The sequence below is a fragment of the Thalassophryne amazonica genome, chromosome 10 (genome assembly GCF_902500255.1).
Source record: "Thalassophryne amazonica chromosome 10, fThaAma1.1, whole genome shotgun sequence".
In the NCBI taxonomy this organism is placed as follows: Eukaryota; Metazoa; Chordata; class Actinopteri; order Batrachoidiformes; family Batrachoididae; genus Thalassophryne; species Thalassophryne amazonica.
In genome coordinates, this window is record NC_047112.1 from 34282929 (window position 1) to 34301661 (window position 18733).

Consider the following 18733-nt stretch of genomic DNA (forward strand, 5'->3'; position numbering starts at 1 on the left):
CTATTTTTTTGAACAGCCCAATATTCCTTTTTCTTCACTTTCTATATAGTAATAACAAATTAGATACATATTTTTTTCACATTTTGATTTGGAATAAAATGTGAAGTGTTCCCAATGCATTTGTGTGTGTGGAAATAAAAGCTATTATAAGGATTTGAGCTTTACTCACTTTTTTTAAACACACTGTTATTATTTTGAAGACTACTGTATGTGTGACGCATGTCAATGTGCATCCATTTGCAGCTTTTTCAAGACATGTCTGCATGTCTGAAGAAGAGCGGAGAGTCTGTACAGTGATACGTGTACAGTAATATACACACAAAAACCATCAGTCCTCTAACTTTGCTCAGGCTGCCGTGTTGTACATGAAAATAGATTCACAAACTAATAGTAAATGTTATTTTGCGGGGGGGGGGGGGGGGGGGGGGGTTGTTTATTTGCTTGTTTGTTTTGGTGAAACATCTGGGTTTCTTTGCTTTGTCAACTTGACTTATGTGACACTGTTCGGGTCAACTTGACACAGTCAGTCAAATGGTGCAACAAATGCAACAACATAATGGGCCCTCGTGCAGGTTTGTGTGTGTGTGTATGTGTGGGTGTGTATTTATAAATGTCACATTTTAAATTCAATAAAACTGCATGTTTGATTTATTAAAAGAATTCTCATTTATGACAGGTATATCAGAATTGCAGAAATACATGTATCAGTTCAGTTTTTCCACAAGTGAAAAATATATAATTAACACTGTTCACCAACATAAATGGCATCATCATCATCATCTGTGTTACAATAAATGTTATCCCGCAAGCATCAAACCTTTCCCTGCTTTGAGTGCAAATGTCAAACATTTCCAAATGTTCATAAAAGTGAAGTGACAGATTTGGGCATGTCACAAACTTGTAATTATGAATAGAAGTGCAACATAAACTCATGCATAGAATAAATCCCATCTCAAATTATGTCAAGTGCATCATGTGGTCTGTGCAGTTTATCCACATTCATTTGACTCTCCTTGACATAGTGGCATAACAAGCACAATGTGGTGTCGCTTACTGGCAAACAAACTGTATGGAAGCAAAGATTCTTACATTCTCAGATGGTTTAGTAAAAGTCCTAAAGTTCAATTTAACTCAGACCTTGGAATGTCATCAGTACGGCCCTTTCAAACATCAGTCTGCAGGCAATAAATAAAGATAAAGTTCATTTTACAACTGCTTACATCTGCTGATTGTTAAGGCACACTGACATGTAGTAGTTAGAGAATACTTAAATACACTGTACCCTGTTGGAGAGTTTAAAAAAAAAAAAAACACGTCCTCTCATTTTGGGAGTACATGTTATCAACAATTTGTAAAACTTCACACACCATAAAGACATTTTTCCCCAATACCTGATCAAAACATAAAACAGGTTTTGTTTTTGTTTAATCTACATAACTCATAAAATCCTATGATATTCCTGGTCATCGGTGACTTTGAAGAGTATCTGTCTCTCTCATGTTAATTTTGTGCAAAAGATGGTATATATTCTCATTTTCAACAATACTAGATTTATGTGATAACAACAAATTGTTTACAAAATATAATAAGTATTCACATGCATTTTAAATAACACAGTTGTAGTTATATAAAGGCACTACAGATTTTCCATCATTCAAAATAATTAAGTTACTGTTTTATAAATGAATTTCAATGTGCTGAAATGAACAAGAGCAGTTATTCTTCTTCCTCTACATGAGCCAGAGCTACTCTCCACCATTATTATTATTATCATCATCATTATTATTACTATGTTCATTTACCCTTTCAGAGTTTGTTTTTGGGTCGTCTTACATGCATCCTTACATTTAACAAACGTGGCCTCCTGTGTCAAGCCCTGAGCCTGAGGGTCTTTTACACAGAACACCATCCTGAAAGACAAATTCATAACACACAAAACATCTTTGTGAGTTGTAAAATGACTGTGGGGTTATAAGTTTAATGATAATAAATACATTTTATTATCTGCAGTTATGAGGTCACTCATAGGCATAATGGATTCAGTCTGTGTGTGGGTGAGTAGGTCTACAACATTTCAGTGAGGAACTAAACTACTAATTACTAATTCTACAGGTGAGAACTAAGTGATCCTCCTATTTTGGGTAATGTTGGCATCTTTTATCATCATTTACAGTTAAGTATATATGGTGAGGGTTCTTGTCTTGTCTCATATCTTCTCCCTCAGTTTTGCAACTACAACCCCAATTCCAATGAAGTTGGGACGTTGTGTGAAATGTACATAAACACAGAATACAATGATTTGCAAATCCTCTTCAACCAATATTCAATTGAATACACCATCTACAGTCCATAATATAATCAGAAGCTTCAGAGAATCTGGAGAATTTTCTACACGTAAGTGGCAAGGCCGAAAACCAACATTGAATGTCTGTGACCTTTGATCCCACAGACAGCACAGCATTAAAAACCGACATCATTGTGTAAAGGATCTGACTGCATGGGCTCAGGAACACTTCAGTTAACACAGTTCGTCGCTACATCTACATGTGCAAATTAAAACTCCACCATGCAAAGCGAAAGCCATACATCAACAACATCCAGAAATGCCGACGCCTTCTCTGAGCCCGAGCTCATTTGAAATGGACAGACGCAAAGTGGAAAAGTGTGCTGTGGTGTGATGAGTCCACATTTCAAATTGTTTTTGGAAATCATGGATGTCGTGTCCTCTGGACAAAAGAGGAAAAAGACCATCCAGATTGTTACCAGCACAAAATTCAAAAGCCACCATCTGTGATGGTATAGGGGTGTGTTAGTGCCCATGGCATGGGCACTAACATCTGTGATGGCACCATCAATGCTGAAAGGTACATCCAGGTTTTGGAGCAACACATGCTGCCATCCAAGAAACGTCTTTTTCAGGGACGTCCCTGCTTATTTCAGCAAGACAAAGCCAAGCCATATTCTGCACACGTGTTACAACAGCGTGGCTTCGTAGTAAAAGAGTGCGGGTACTAGACTGGCCTGCCTGCAGTCCAGACCTGTCACCCATTGAAAATGTGTGGCACATTATGAAGTGCAAAATACGACAATGGAGACCCTGGACTGTTGAACAACTGAAGTCATACATCAAGCAAGAATGGGAAAGAATTCCACCTACAAAGCTTCAACAATTAGTGTCCTCAGTTCCCAAATGCAATATATACACAGCATAACTTTACACAGATAAATGGTGTACTGTTTTGTTTTTGGCTGCCATCACCGAAGCAATGGCAAAAAGGGTGTTTTTTTTTCAGTTCCCAGTGGAGAAGAAAAGACGAGGCAGATGGGAGACATCATGTCGGTAAGTGTTAGCCTCCACAGCTAACCAGAGTTGCTCTGTTCTCTCGCCTGCCAGTGGCGGTCCTAGAGTGATTTACTCCCCGGGTGAAACCCCCTGCGTGCGCCCCGTGCACACTAACATGGCCACCACCTCCGCCCCACCACCCATGTAAACACTAACTTCGTCCAGAACACCCACAATCCTACAAATTAACTCACAACAGCTATTTTCAAGAACAAATTTCAGGTTTTAATGATTACTGCAATAACAAACACAAAGAAATTGGCACAGTCTAATGTGTCATCATCCATGGACTTATCTGCAATGATCATCTCAAAAGTTTGCAGGAGGGCATCATAACTGTTTGCCACAGTGCTCACTGTCCGTGATGTGAAATTCCATAGAGTAGGAGCATTTCTGGGCAACCTTGAGCAGCCTGCAGACTCAAGAAAAGACATCATCTGTGGATTTTGAGAAAAATGTGGCAAACCCAGAGAGTGATGCAAAAAATATTCTGCACTCAGATAAGCATTTAGCCCCCTGAGACAGAACCAGATTCAGTCTGTGTGCATAGCAATGCACAAACATTGCACTGGGGGCTATTGCTTTAACTTTGCCCTGCAAACCACTGAGAGCTGAAGCCATGACAGCAGCCATGGCTTCTTCATAAGGAAGACTATCAAATGGCTTCACCAAAATCCGGTCCACAACATTCAAATTGTCTGCTATTATGTGCAGTTTGCTACCTAGCTAGCTCGCTAGCTGGGACTGGCGCGAGCCCAGTGTGAAGTTTGTCCGCCTGTGAGTGCTTTGTGACGGTGAAGGAGCTCAGCAGCACCCGCTGCTCGGTAGGGACAGAAACTGCGATAGAAGTCAGAAAAAGTGATAAAAGTCAGTCTCCAAACACAAGCAGCTACAAAAAAAAAAAACACCAGAAATAGAAGCTCGATTTGTCGCTAGTCGTTTTTAACAAAGAAAACGCCGCTAAGAGGATTAAGAAAATCTCCGGTTCAACTCAGAACAGAATGAAAATGCTCCCATGGATGTTTACACCAAAAGATCGCTGATTCGCTCATTTCGCTGTCAATCAAAAAGGGATTCAGCCTCAGACAGATAATCCAATCATCATGCAGAAGCTGAGCCTCCGGGCCGGCCGAGGCCCGCCCACTGCCCCATAGACCCCCGGACACGCTGAGCGTCCGATGGGCGGGACAAAGCCCAGCATTTATCCAATGACTCGTCTCGTTTCGCTGCAGTCTTTGTGTCGCTATTGAACTCTGTGGACTGTTTAAAGCACTGTGAAGCTGCGGGAATGAGTGAGAGGAAAGCCGCGTCATTACCAGTGATAAGAAGCTGATTCTGAACAAAAGTTGAGCACGTTGTAACCACGAACCCCCCCCACCCCGGTTTGTTTGTTTTTTTTACCGTTTTTTTTTTCCCCGCACGGTCGTGTCGCCCCCCCCCCCCCCCCCCCCCCCCCCGCGATGCCCGGCGGCCCGCCCCCAGGACCGCCCCTGTCACCTGCAAAACCACCTTGACACGTTTGTGCTCTGGTTCATGAACAATCCGCAACACGTCCACTTTCCCACGGCATTGTCACTTTTTCTTTGCATGTAATTTCCCCAAAAACCGAATGAAAATGTTATGGCTTGTCCCCCAGAAGTAGAGAAATTACGAGGTCTGTTCAAAAAGTAACGGACCTTTTTATTTTTTTCAAAAACTATATGGATTTGAATCATGTGTGATTGCATCAGCCAAGCTTGCACCTTTGTGCACATGCGTGAGTTTTTTCACGCCTGAGCACTGGTCCACACCCCTCATCGGATTTTTATTGTCAGGGAAATGGCAGAGCGACTGCCACTTTGCTCCATGAAATTTTTTTCAGAAACTGTTAGAGACAGCCAGTTGGAAACCATTCGAAAGATTCAGATGGATTTCGGTGAAGATTCTTTCGGCGTCACACGGATTAAGGAGTCTTAAAACCTTTTTAAAGACGGCCCACGCGCAGCGCACCGAGCAGCCATCGACAGGCTGGAACGACCAGATCATTTCTAAACTGAACACTGTGTTGATCCGGGACATCGTGTGACTCCCACAGAAATGGCAAGAGAGCTGGACATAGCACTTTTGCGGCACATTCCACTGTTACAGGAGATTTTGTAATGAAAGACGTGCGGAGGATTTCGCGCGTCGGCATGGAGCCACTCATTGCGCGCAAAAAAAACAAAAAAAAAACACCTCCATCTTGGAAGTCTCACAGGACATATTGTGGCATGTCCAGCTGTTCCACAGTTTCTCGGATACTCACTTGACTGAAAAGCCATCGAAAGCCGTCTGAATCTTCTGAATGGTTTCCAACACGGAGGTGTTTTTTTTGTTGCGCGCAATGAGCGGCTCCGTCCCGACGCGCAAAATCCTCCGCACGCCTTTCATTACAAAATCTCCTATAACAGTGGAATGTGCCACAAAAGTGCTATGTCCAGCTCTCTTGCCATTTCACGATGTCCCGGATCAACACAGCGTTCAGTTTAGAAATGATCTGGTCGTTCCAGCCTGTCGATGGCCGCTCGGTGCACCGCGCGCCCTCCGCCGCTGTGGGCCGTCTTTAAAAAGGTTTTAACACTCCTTAATCCGTGTGACGCCGACAGAATCTTCACCGAAATCCATCTGAATCTTTCAAAGGGTTTCCAACTGGCTGTCTCTAACAGTTTCTGAAAAAAATTTCATGGAGCAAAGTGACAGTCGCTCTGCCATTTCCCTGACAATAAAAATCCGACGAGGGGGGTGGACCAGTGCTCACTCAAAGCCTGCTCACAGGTGAATGACGCAACCGACAGGCATGAAAAAACTCACGCATGCGCATGAGGGTTCAAGTTTGTCTGACGCAATCACACGTGATTCAAATCCATATGTTTTGGGTTTTTTTAAATAATAAGTTCGGATACTTTTCTAACAGACCTCGTACATTTGACATATACTGCAGCACAACTTACTTCTGTTGTGTCTCTCCGGCTCGGATGCTGATTTTCTGAACTTCCATGCTGGCACTGTTTGAGTCACTAGACCACAAATAAGAAACCATCGCCAGCATCGTGGAGGCAGACCAGTCGCTTGTGTCCCCCCACTTAAGCATCACCATGAGAAGGTCACCAACATCTTTCTCTGTCACCAGGAGGAACGAATATGTTTTATTTGTTGATATTTTCTCATTTCTGCCAATAAGAAAAAAAATATGGAGACAAAGTATGAATTCTAGGCTCGTATGATTGAACTATGCACCACTAACAATACATACCTGCTATGTTTGCTCTTTGTTAGTATAGTACTTATGGCTATTGGACATTAAGGACTGTGGAACTGCTATAAAACTGCTGATCATTTGCGAATCATGTCACACGATTACAGGAGTCTCATATAAAGGATTTTAAATGAGAACTCACAGGTTAAGTTGCAGGTTTTCAGCTTCTCCTTTGGTTCCATACAATGAGACCATCAGTGACAGGTCCATCTCTGAATGCTTCACTTTGCTGGATAAGCAGATCTTCAGCTGATAATGGTAAACTGTAGAGTGACAGAATGACAGTCTGCATCTGCTGGACAAACTATCCACACGATACTCTGGTCAAAACCAAATTCACTTGCACAAAGTGGTGCTATGCACACAAAACAAGCTTACAAAGCTATTTTGGATTAAATGCATTTTAAACCATCATATGACTGAGATGTACATATTACTTCTTAGAATAGTGCTTTTAAATGATTTAAGAAAAATACAATTTGGTCTTTATTGTGAGCAGTTTGTCAAAATTGCAAAAAAAAAAAACCCTAGAGCTGGTAACACTTATGGGTAATAACTGCGTTTAAAATAGTTTTGTTTTGTTTTTTTTACACCAAAATGAGTATCGTCTTGGTCAGCAATGATTCCACAGATGTGACGGCAGCTTGTTTGTTAGTTGGTCAAATCAAGGGCCAAGCTAAATACAATTCATCACAGCTATCTCAGATTCTCTTTAGTGTGTTTCCTTGAACATGACATTCTGTGTTGTTCAAGGAAACAATCTGTTTACCAGCGGCATTCCCCATGGAACAGTCCTTGTGGCCCTTCTGTTTTTTCTTTCTTCTGATGATTCTAACATCTTATTGCTTACATCACTGATAATAAATGACAATCGTTATACAAATTCAGTCTAATGTGGATCCAACAGATTCCACATATTTTCAGATTATTGTTATGGAAACCAATGGGTGACGTTTCAATGATCAAGAAAAACATTTATCTTCCGATCATTTATCACTGATTTATTCTAGTGCTGTGCACCATATTATTAACAGGACCAGATATCAGTGATACAGTTTGTTGCCCTTATTGGAATTTAAATACCAAGATTTCTGCATTGAATGAAGTTGGGCTAAAATATATTTCAGTCAGTAGCAGTGGAAAATCTTATCTACATCAACTCTTTAGAGTCAGGCATATCAGAACTTGATCAATATAGCTGTGATCAAAAAGTTTACATACACCCATATTGATAATTTGGGGCTTTTAATGATGTCTTTGAACTGTTCTTTTGTTAGGAAGGAATGATTGTACAACATACATCCTTAATGTCCTTAAAAACAAGACTTGGGTGCACAAGTTTGAATTTCTTTTTGGATCTTCTCACAAGGTCAGAATTATACATATAGACTCAAATATATAAATGCACCCCCACTAATATTTGGTTAAGCGTCGCAAGCTACACCTCGACCAGGTCATCGGCATGCTTCTGGCAGAATTCTGACTGGACATTTGGCTGCTCTTCTTGACCAAATTGATAGAGTTCATTTAAACTGGATGGTTTCCTCCCATGTACCTGGATTTTAGGCAAAGTCCAGAAATTTTCAATAGGTTTGAGGTTGGGGCTTTTGGGTAGGGTTAAAAATAGTAAAATTTAAAATCATGATGATCATAATGTCTCACGTACATTATGTAACTCATGGGAGGGGATGACAATGTGTCTGTTAAATTAGGTCCATCATGGACATAACAGTCTGTCCAGATGTGTACACTGTGCTGGACAGCGATCGCACTTGAGCTTTCGCCACCTCGACCGCACCTCGACAATGGTGTCATGTGTTCTACATTTGGGCTGGCAACGTGATTGGGCCCGGCTGTTCAGAGTACACTGCGACTGCTGTTGGAGGTCTCTGGATTGCACCTCAACTTTGGCCGAGCGTGGATCAAATAGCCATTAGGCCATCATTTGCCCTCATTTAGCCTGTAGTGTGAAGGCTGGTTTGGCTGAATATTTCATGCAGCCCCTCAAGCACAGTCCGTATGGGTCGACTTGCGTACGACTTCGAATACTGCAACTGCAGTCAGGTTGCGGTACGACTACATCTCCACCTCCATTCAACTGGATTTCTAACATGAGCGTAATGCGAATATGGGGTGCATGTACTGTTGCCGAACGGATGTGCTGCCTGCCATGAGACTGCTGTACAAGGCATTCGAATGCGTAATGCGGCTTGAATTTGCACGAATGTCATTCGAATCCTCCTTTGTGTTATGTGTGAAGGGGCAATAAAAGCCAAATTTCAATGACATTCATACCCATGATGACTGTATGTAAACCTTTGATCACACAGTGGCGGTTCTACACTGAATTACTCCCAGAGTGAGACCCCCTCTGAGCACCCCCCCCCAAAAAAAAAAAACAGACAAAATTTTGCACAAACGGACATTTTTTTCTTATTTTATTATTATTTAAAATATTTTTTAAAATTTTTAATTTTTTTTTACAAAGCACTCGACCGAACAGGCTTGATGTTACTGACGTGGAAAGTAGGGTGGACGCGCATGGACCAAGGGAGACGGAGACGGACTGAAACGGGATTAACGACCTTGGAGACTGGAAAGGGACTGACGAACCTGGGAGCCAACTTCCTAGGTACGCCCGAAGCGACAAGGGCCGCGTAGAGAGCCACACCCGCTGCCCCGGGACATAGGACGGGGCAGCGGACCGCCGACGATCAGCGGCCATCTTACAAGCTCCCACAGAACTGGAAAAAATAGTCTGTGCACGCTCCCAGGTTCGCCGGCAACGAAGAATCAAACTGAGAGCCGAGGGAACTGAGGAGTTAAGGTCGACCGAAGGAAAAAAAACGCAGGCTGGTGACCAAAAACAACATGGAAGGGGGAATAACCGGTGGAAGATGAGGGCAAACTGTTATGGGCAAGTTCGACCCAAGGAAGTTGGTCCGACCATGAGGCAGGGTGCCGCAACGCAAGCAACCGCAGGCCTTCTCCAGGTCCTGATTTATCCGTTCCACCTGCCCATTGGCCTGTGGATGGTAACCCGAGGTCAAACTGGAAGTAACCCAGAGGAGACGGCAAAACTCTTGCCAGAATTGGGATACAAACTGCGGGCCCCGGTCAGAGACGATATCCTGCGGTAAGCCGTGTAGCTTAAAGACCTGGTTTAACATAATCATAGCTGTTTCCCTGGCTGACGGTAGTTTCCGTAGAGGAATAAAATGAACCATCTTGGAGAGTCGATCGACCACAGTTAAAACCACAGTGTGTCCCTTGGAGGGCGGGAAGCCGGTTACAAAGTCCATGGCAATATGAGACCACGGACGAGACAGAATTGGCAATGGTAACAGGGACCCTGCAGGTGGTTGGTTAGAGGATTTATGCATTACGCATACTTGGCAGGCGGATACGTATTCAGAGACATCCTTCACTAGGCCTGGCCACCAAAATTTTTGCTGCACTACAAACAAGGTCTTCTTAATTCCGGGATGACAGAACATCCGACAGTCGTGACACCAGTGTATCATGTCACTCCTGAGATCTGGTGGAACAAAAAGTTTTCCCCGTGGACACTCGGCAGGAACTGGCGCATCCCTGATTGCCGATTTAATTTTGCTCTCAATGTCCCAGGTTAAAGCAGACACAAAACACGAAGCGGGTATAATCGTTCCTGGATCTACGGGCGTGTCTACTGGATCTCCCAGTCGAGATAAGGCGTCTGGTTTCCCATTCTTGGTGCCCGGGTGGTAGGACAGAGTGAAATTGAAAGGACTAAAAAATATAGCCCATCGGGCCTGACGGGCATTGAGCCGTTTGGCAGTGCGGAGGTATTCTAGGTTTTTGTGATCAGTGTGAATGATTAACGGGAATTGTGCCCCCTCCAGCCAGTGCCGCCACTCCTCCAAAGCCACTTTAACTGCTAACAGCTCGCGGTCGCCCATGCCATAATTGCGTTCTGTTGGGGTCAGTTTCAAACACACCCCCTGACACAGACGGCTCATAAAACAGTAAGGAACTCAAATCTCACATCACATATTTTGATTTGGCAGATTCACACTCTGCTATATTCACTTAATCTAGTTTGGTAAACCTCAGTTGTTTAAACATTAATAAGAATATACTGTAAAATACAATACAATTAATTGTATATTTTGTTAAACAACCAAGTTATGTGGTGAGGGTAAACAAAAAATTAGATGAAGTACACATATGTTGTAATTTGTTAAAGTTTACACTGCATCACACTGGCACACAAAAAACAAAATCAGATTCAAGTCACTTCAGCTCGTAATCTGAATGCAGCTCAATTTCTAAACCCTCAATAAGGAGGCTCTCCTTCTGCAATTTTTTTTTTCCACAAGAGGAGTTTGTCCTCTCTGGTGAAATTCAAACCCGTTCTTACACTCTGTTCGCTTTTAAACGCCTGTTCTGGGTGCAGAGTTCTGGTTCTGTGCTGCATCCTAATTGGACTTTACCACCGGCAGCAGGATCCAGCTGAGCGGAACAGCGGAGAAACAAGAGCACTGTAGGATGCTCCATCCGTCAAAGCGGTGATATGATCACCGCTTTGCGGCGCAGGTGATGATTATTATTATTATTTTTTAAGTGTTTGTGCCGCCCCTGTGTGTCATGAAAAAAATGTGCCCCGGGCAGTTGCCCGCTTCGCCTGCATCTAAAACCACATCTGTGACCACAACTGTATTTTCTCTCTTCTTGGATGTCAAACCTTCTTTCTTTGCCACATATCCACAGTTTGAACCTGCGCTATCCAGCTAAAGTATGAAAACTGTTTCACCACGGCACCAATGGTGGGTTTAAACAGCTGGATGACGCTGCTGACCTCTAAATGGCATCGTCGCCCGTGTCTTGGTGTACATCTTGACACTGCGCACGTTGTGGATCTTGCTGGTGTCATAGCCCACTGTGTTGCAGCGGCTTTTGCGGCAGCTGAGACACACGCCGCGGTTAAATGTGTCGCTGCTACCGCATTGGTACGCCTTGGATGCTTTTTCTTCATTCAGGAGGGAGTCAATGAAGAGATGGACCGAGCGCTCGTGTTCGCACTTGACTGCATCAGTGATCGCTGAAGAGGAAAAATAGTTTTTCAAATCTGAGCAATAACAAATTATGCAAATATAAGATATTCCCTAAGTGACTACAGTGTAGATAACAAGGATTTTAACTGTTAGTTCCATCAACAAAAAACAATGAAAAAGTGTCTCTGAAAAAAGTGTTCAGAGTTTGTGTCTTCAGACCGGGTGAATGTTCTCATTGTGACAATAACAGCAACAATGTTCAGTTCTAATCTAGATTAGGAGGAACAAGCAGAGCTGCTGTGCTGTGTGTGCACAGAACTGCACCACACTCCTTACTGTCTGCTGCTCACTTTATGTGACAATTATGTAGCAGATTTGCTCCATGAGGTATTAGAAAATAAAATATCTAACCCTGTCACAAAGAAGCGTGCACAAAATCTGTCATGTGAAATTACACTGCGTAACGCCACCAACAATACTCCAGTTCCCAATGCAGTTCTATTCACCAAATATTCCAAAGTTGGCCATCTTCTCTAGCACCCCCCTGGGGTTGCAGCCAGGCTGGAAGCTGCCTCCATTGGGGTAAATGTCCACATGGCCCACAGGCTGCTGGATACCAATGCTGAGACCCAACGAGCCTCGTGTGAAGGTGTGGAGGACGTCCACGAAGTGGGCATCGTCCGGGGAAAGGCGGCTGTTGGCGTGTTCCCCTTCAAAGTTAGGACCAGCTGGGTCAAGACCTAGACATGAGGAGTCATATGATAACAGCCACGATTTAAATGCCCAATAAATGTGCACCTTCAGAAAAGCAGTTCTTTGTGTTTACCGGTTATTCTTCCAACTTTGTTTCTTGCGTGGCTGCCAGCAAACCCGGCCACATGAGCACCCAGGCTGTAGCCAATCATGTGGAAATTAACAAGAGGAATGTTGGTGGTTTCCTTTCAAAAGAATTATAATAAAATAGCAAAGTTAATAAAAATCTGTACCAGGCATTAAGTAAATATCACAGTATTTACCTGGGAAAAAAAAAATTAGGCAAAGTGCATATGTCACTGTTAGTTTACAGCAATTGTCATTTTTATGTCCAGCGGCTACATTGTGTAAACAGTGTACTTGCGCTCTCTGTGCATTCATGAGGGTGCTGGTTTTTGCATCCATTTCGTGGACCCCTTTGCATCCCTAGCATATTGCCACGTAGGGTTGCATAAGCTTGGCATAGTCAGTACGCTGCATTACGCAACTCTACGGTGGCCCGGTGTGAAAGGGGTTTTAGCTTAAGGGGTTTTAGTGTCCGCTCAATGCGGCTGGTCTTGGAGGCTGTGTCTGTCTGTTTGGGGTATTTGGAATAATATGGCTTGTTAGCACTTTTAGCAGATATTGGTAGCTTCATCCATTAGATCCACTTATTCTTACTGTGAAATTGCGCAGTTCCCAAAAATATGATTTAATAAAAACCTGAGGTTAGGTGGCTCGGACTCTAAGAGAGGGCCGTGTTCAGGCGTCTTTCATCATACATAGAACCACCCATGCTCCACCCCTTTACACGAATATGGCGCCATACAGAAGACAGCCTAGACACTGGCTTCATTTCATCTTTTCCAGGTCTCTACAGTAAACCAATGGGTGACGTCATGCAGGCTCTGTCCAACATACAGCCTATGGTTGGACCCCCTTTTGTCTTCAGAACTGCCTTCATTCTTTGTGGCATAGATTCAACAAGGTGTTGGAAATGTTCCTCAGAGATGTTGGTCCATATTGTCATGGTAGCATCATGCAGTCGCCAATTCAACCAGTCTGCCAATTCTCCTCTCACCTCTGACATCAACAAGGCATTTTTGTCCACACAACTGCGGCTCACTGGATATCTTCTCTTTTTTGACCATTCTCTGTAAACCCTGGAGATGGTGGAGCCATCCCAGTATCAGTACATGGATCAGTACTTTATGAAATACTCAGACCAGGCTCTTCATTCAAAGTCACTTAAATACCATTTCTTCCCCATTCTGATGTTGTTTTCACCACGTCTAGATGCCTAAATGCAGTGAGTTGCTGCCATGTGATTGGCTGATTAGCTATTTGTGTTACACAACTGAACAGGTGTACCTAATAAAGTGAGTGTATGAGTTCATATTTTGACTTGTTTTTGACTTCATCATGATGTTAGATACAGTAGTGTTCAGAATAATAGTAGTGCTATGTGACTAAAAAGATTAATCCAGATTTTGAGTATATTTCTTATTGTTACAAGGGAAACAAGGTACCAGTAGATACAGTAGATTCTCACAAATCCAACAAGACCAAGCATTCATTATATGCACAGTCTTAAGGCTATGAAATTGGGCTATTAGTGAAAACAAAAAAGTAGAAAAGGGGTTGTTCACAATAATAGTAGCATCTGCTGTTGACACTACAAACTCAAAACTATTATGTTCAAACTGCTTTTTTAGCAATCCTGTGAATCACTAAACTAGTATTTAGTTGTATAACCACAGTTTCTCCTGATTTCTTCACATCTGCGAGGCATTAATTTTGTTGGTTTGGAACCAAAATTTTGCTCATTTACTAGTGTGTTTGGGGTCATTGTCTTGTTGAAACACCCATTTCAAGGGCATGTCCTCTTCAGCATAAGGCAGCATGACCTCTTCAAGTATTTTGACATATCCAAACTGATCCATGATACCTGGTATGCGATATATAGGCCCAAAACCATAGTAGGAGAAACATGCCCATATCATGATGCTTGCACCACCATGCTTCACTGTCTTCACTGTGAACTGTGACTTGAATTCAGAGTTTGGGGGTCATCTCACAAACTGTCTGGGCCCTTGGACCCAAAAAGAACAATTTTAATCTCATCAGTCCACAAAATATTCCTCCATTTCTCTTTAGGCCAGTTGATGTGTTCTTTGGCAAATTGTAACCTCTTCTGCACATGTCTTTTATTTAACAGAGGGACTTTGTGGGAGAGTCTTGTAAATAAATTCGCTTCACACAGGCGTCTTCTAACTGTCACAGTACTTACAGGTAACTCCAGACTGTCTTTGATCATCCTGGAGCTGATCAGTGGGTGAGCCATTGCCATTCTGGTTATTCTTCTATCCATTTTGATGACTGTTTTCCGTTTTCTTCCACGCATCTCTGGTTTTTTGTTTTGTTTGTTTTTTTTTTTGTCCATTTTAAAGCATTGGAAATCATTGTAGATGAACAGCCTATAATTTTTTGCACCTGCGTATACGTTTCCCCCTCTCCAATCAACTTTTTAATCAAACTATGCTGTTCTTCTGAACAATGTCTTGAACGTCCCATTATCCTCAGGCTTTCAAAGAGAAAAGCATGTTCAACAGGTGCTGGCTTCATCCTTAAATAGGGGACACCTGATTCACACCTGTTTGTTCCACAAAATTGATGAACTCACTGACTGAATGCCACACTACTATTATTGTAGTAGTGTGGCAGTAGGGGCTAACAGATATATTCAGTGATTTCCTCAAAGACAATTTGGCACTCAGCCGTGCTTGTTCTTTGAACACAACGGACAACTTAACTGATCAACTCATCTGCGCCTATTAACCACTGACAAAGTATCAGATAACTAATAACCCGTGAAGGATCTGTTTTTAAAAATATGACAGCAAACACCTCATTTTCTTTAAACTGGACAGTGAGTCATATTTTAGAAGGAAGCTTTTGACACTTTGCTCCCACTGACCTCAATCCAGTCGATGAAGTGAGCGATCTGCTGTCCCACGACTTTGGTGTTCTGAGCTGCCACCACGTAGTGACTCTGGGCCAAGTGGAGCCAGTCCACCACGATGACGTTGGCCGTTCGTTCTCTCTCGTACAGTGCTGACACCAGTTTAGACACCCAGCCCTCAAATAGTCCACTCAGCTGTTGATACACCAATAATTTTAATTTGAGGGGGAACAAGACTGCATTCATTTGCTGCATTCTGTGGAGCCTTTAAAACGAGACAGCCTATGATGAATGCGGTCAACAAACGCAGCCTTTGAATGACGTGGGCCCTGAATTGAGACACAGGTACTGTGAGTCAATGCCAGTAGGTTGTAATGTCAAACCCACTCTGAGGCCTTTGTCCCTCAGGTAAGGTCAGGGCTGGGAAAATGCATTGGTGCTGCATGTTGCTGCATCCATCACAGTATGGTGCAGCCTTAGATCCTTGATAGAAAACACCTAGGCAGACAACTGGTCCATCTTCACTTCCTGAAATTAGCCATTGATCTGCCGCAACGAGATGATAGGTGAGTCACCCCTTGGCCTTTTCCAGTTTATGGGGTTCTCAGCACTTGGATACTTGTGCTGAATCCTGCCCAGAGAAACACAGCACATGGCCATAATGTCATCGAGCGTGTGAATGGGTGAATGTGAGGTATTACTGTAAAGGGCTTTGAGCTTCTGATATAGATGGCGCCATATATCGGGTGTCCCAAAAAATATGCAACATTTTATCAGCAAAGAAAAAGCATATATCTAGGAAATAAATTTATGGCTGGATAGAAAGCTGAAAGGTTGAAGTTTTTCATACCAATGTCAATACTGGCCCTGCATTTTGTCAGTCTCTTAGATGTTCAATGTTCAATGTAGGCCACGCGTTGGCCAATTACGGCCTGCAAACACTTTGGGGAAAGTGTCCTGAGGAATGTTTCGGATTTCTCAGCAGATGTTTCCTTCAGTGCATCGATACTTGGCATCAACATAAACTTCAGGGTCTCTGCAAGTAAAAAAAGAAACATAAGTGATTAAGTTTGTAGGATTTAAGGGTCAAACCGAGTGTTTTAATTGTTGTATATTTTTTTGGGACATCCTACAAATGTAGTCAACTTACCACAACCATCTGAAACTCCCAAACTGTTTCTTTAATACAGTAATTCCAGTGGTATATGATGATTAAGTCAAAGAGACCTAGTACCAAAGTAGTCACCTAAGGTCACTGGTAAGAGTCTAGGGCCCAATCCCAATGTCCTCCCAAAGCCCTGACACCGGAAAACACTAAAATTACATAACCTGATAAGTAACTGGATGAAAGAGGCAGCATACCTTTGTACCTAGTATATCACGTTTTCTTCATTTTTACTTTTTGTGGGCCCTTATAGTCATTGCTTACCTTTCTTAACTTCTGGGTATCCCAAGGTAATCCCGCATTTGACATCACAACAGTATGAACTGTGGGCAATTCCCTTCACCAAAGGCTGCATAAAAGCAGATCAAGTGAAAGTTGGCAAAAAGGGCTCAAAATAGGTCTGCCTAAGAGCTCCTATGCCTTTAACAATGCATTAAATCCTCACACACTCAGCCAGCATGAACATGCTTCAATGTATGGAAGACCATGAGGGCAGACACTGGGACTGAGCCTAGGTCTCACAGCCATATAATAAGATAGGATACACCAGGACCCTTAACACATGTAAATTCCACCACAAACAGGGTACACTTTTGATGGCTGACTCCAGGAAGGTATTGAAAACCGCAATGTTAGTCTTGATCACTAAGAACACATCATTATCTGCAAAAGTCAAGGTCAGTGAACCTTTCCTCATCAACAAAGGTACCAAAGTCACTGAACACCACAACCTTACACAACCACCAGTTCTCTGAATGCAGAAGGAGCCAGAAGACATCCCTGAGGAACACCAGAATTCATAGTAAAGAGCTTAGCCTCTTCATCCCTTCTCTGCACAGATCTCACAGTACCTGTGTGTAGGTAATTATTCATGCTTGTGGTATTACTGTAAACAATCTTTTAATCCCAAACAGTGTTAAAATTACTCTATAAATGGAAATTCAAATTACACTGCTCAAAGTTAAAAGGTGAAGTCTGGCCATCTCAAAAAAAGTGTTAATTTAACACTGAAAAATGTTAATTTAAACTCTGAAAAACTGTTAAAATCAACATTATGCTTTATGGGGTAAAGGCTGAACCATCTCACCGCCCATCCGTGGATGACAAGGAACATTTTGGAGGTGCTGTTGAAGCTGCAGGCTCTCAGAGAATCTGCTTTGCCAGGAACAATGTAGCACAGGTCTTTGTCAGGATAGGATGGTTTACGGAGAGAGAATTTGGCCATGGATCTGTTTTCATCAAATACATCTTCCAACTGGCTCAGGAAATTACCTGACAGAGAAATATCTAGTTTATGGTAAGACATTTCTTGTGCTTATACAGTTATTCATGTATTGATTAAAGAAGCTGTCCAGTGGTTGTGATTGTGATGTCTCCTGGCTCCCTGAGGCCCTGATCTGTCCTCAGAGGTTCATATGGTCTGACTAGACTCCATGAATCCAGCAGCTTTGTTCAGTGACATAATCTGACTCGGGTTGTGCTGGTGGGTTGGTGCATGCAGGAACTACACAACCACCAGAAAAAGGTTTGCAGCAGTATTTCAAAATAATATTTCGTAAACTTTCAATTGGCCTGGGATGGAACGCAGCACTGGCATGTGTTCCTGCTCAGTCTGAGTCTCTGAAAATCATTTTTATTTCCTCATGCGTGAAATCTGACAGTTTCCTTCACACAGTTTATATTCTGTAGTCTTTAAAGTGTTTGACATCTCTGTCGGTAGAAAATATGTTTGCTGTCAGCATTAAAAAGTCGTTTGGATGAGGTTAAACTGGAAACTCACCAAAAACACACCGTCCGACATCCTCTTCCAAACACTTCACAGTTGCACTCATCAGCACCACAACATAAAGCAGGCGCGCTGTCCAGCCTTTCATTTCTTTGAAAGCTTTTTGTTTTCAGATAAATGAGTGACGAACGTGTCTGCGGATTCCTTGCGCGCAATTGCGCGCAGCGCTCTGATATGCGCTGCACCTTGGAGTGGCCTCCTCTGAAACAACTCCTCTGATTGGCTCCTGACACTCACATCACAAACACATCATTACTCTGATTTAGGAGGGATCATTCAGAACTCATAAATACTGGGGTTTTAACTTTGGTGATTGTGATCGTTATTTATTTAGGTATGAACTTTCGTTTAACCTCATCAACATAAGGTAATTTACTACAGTGCGTTGAGCTGTTTTAATTGATAATTGATTGCATTCTTGATTGATTGATCAACCAA

General features: G+C 42.6%; 1 protein-coding gene across 2 annotated transcripts; it reads right to left on the reverse strand.

Moving 5' to 3' along the window:
* Positions 1-42: 42 nt before the first annotated feature.
* Positions 43-18417, reverse strand: LOC117518584 (lipoprotein lipase). 2 transcript variants are annotated; one of them, XM_034179747.1, is made up of 9 exons: positions 18290-18417; positions 17597-17781; positions 15360-15539; positions 12477-12588; positions 12157-12390; positions 11455-11697; positions 6760-6880; positions 6313-6531; positions 43-1910 (listed from the first exon to the last, which is right to left on the reverse strand). In XM_034179747.1, exons 1-9 carry the CDS (start codon positions 18381-18383, stop codon positions 1799-1801), a joined length of 1500 nt encoding a protein of 499 aa, XP_034035638.1. In that variant the 5' UTR covers positions 18384-18417; the 3' UTR covers positions 43-1798. The 2 variants fall into 2 exon arrangements, with proteins under 2 accessions (XP_034035638.1, XP_034035639.1); XM_034179748.1 differs by lacking the exon at positions 43-1910 and having other exon boundaries at positions 6319-6481.
* Between the last annotated feature and the right edge of the window lie 316 nt (positions 18418-18733).

Bases quoted from the DNA above. Each gene is read 5' to 3' on its own strand.
- LOC117518584 (XM_034179747.1), bottom strand. From the start codon at position 18,383: ATGAAAGGCTGGACAGCGCGCCTGCTTTATGTTGTGGTGCTGATGAGT. The intron at 15,540-17,596 runs GTGAGATGGTTC...GTGTATCAACAG, and splicing joins TTGTCATCCACGGATGGGCG to CTGAGTGGACTATTTGAGGG. The intron at 11,698-12,156 runs GTGAATAGAACT...TTTCCTCTTCAG, and splicing joins GGCCAACTTTGGAATATTTG to CGATCACTGATGCAGTCAAG.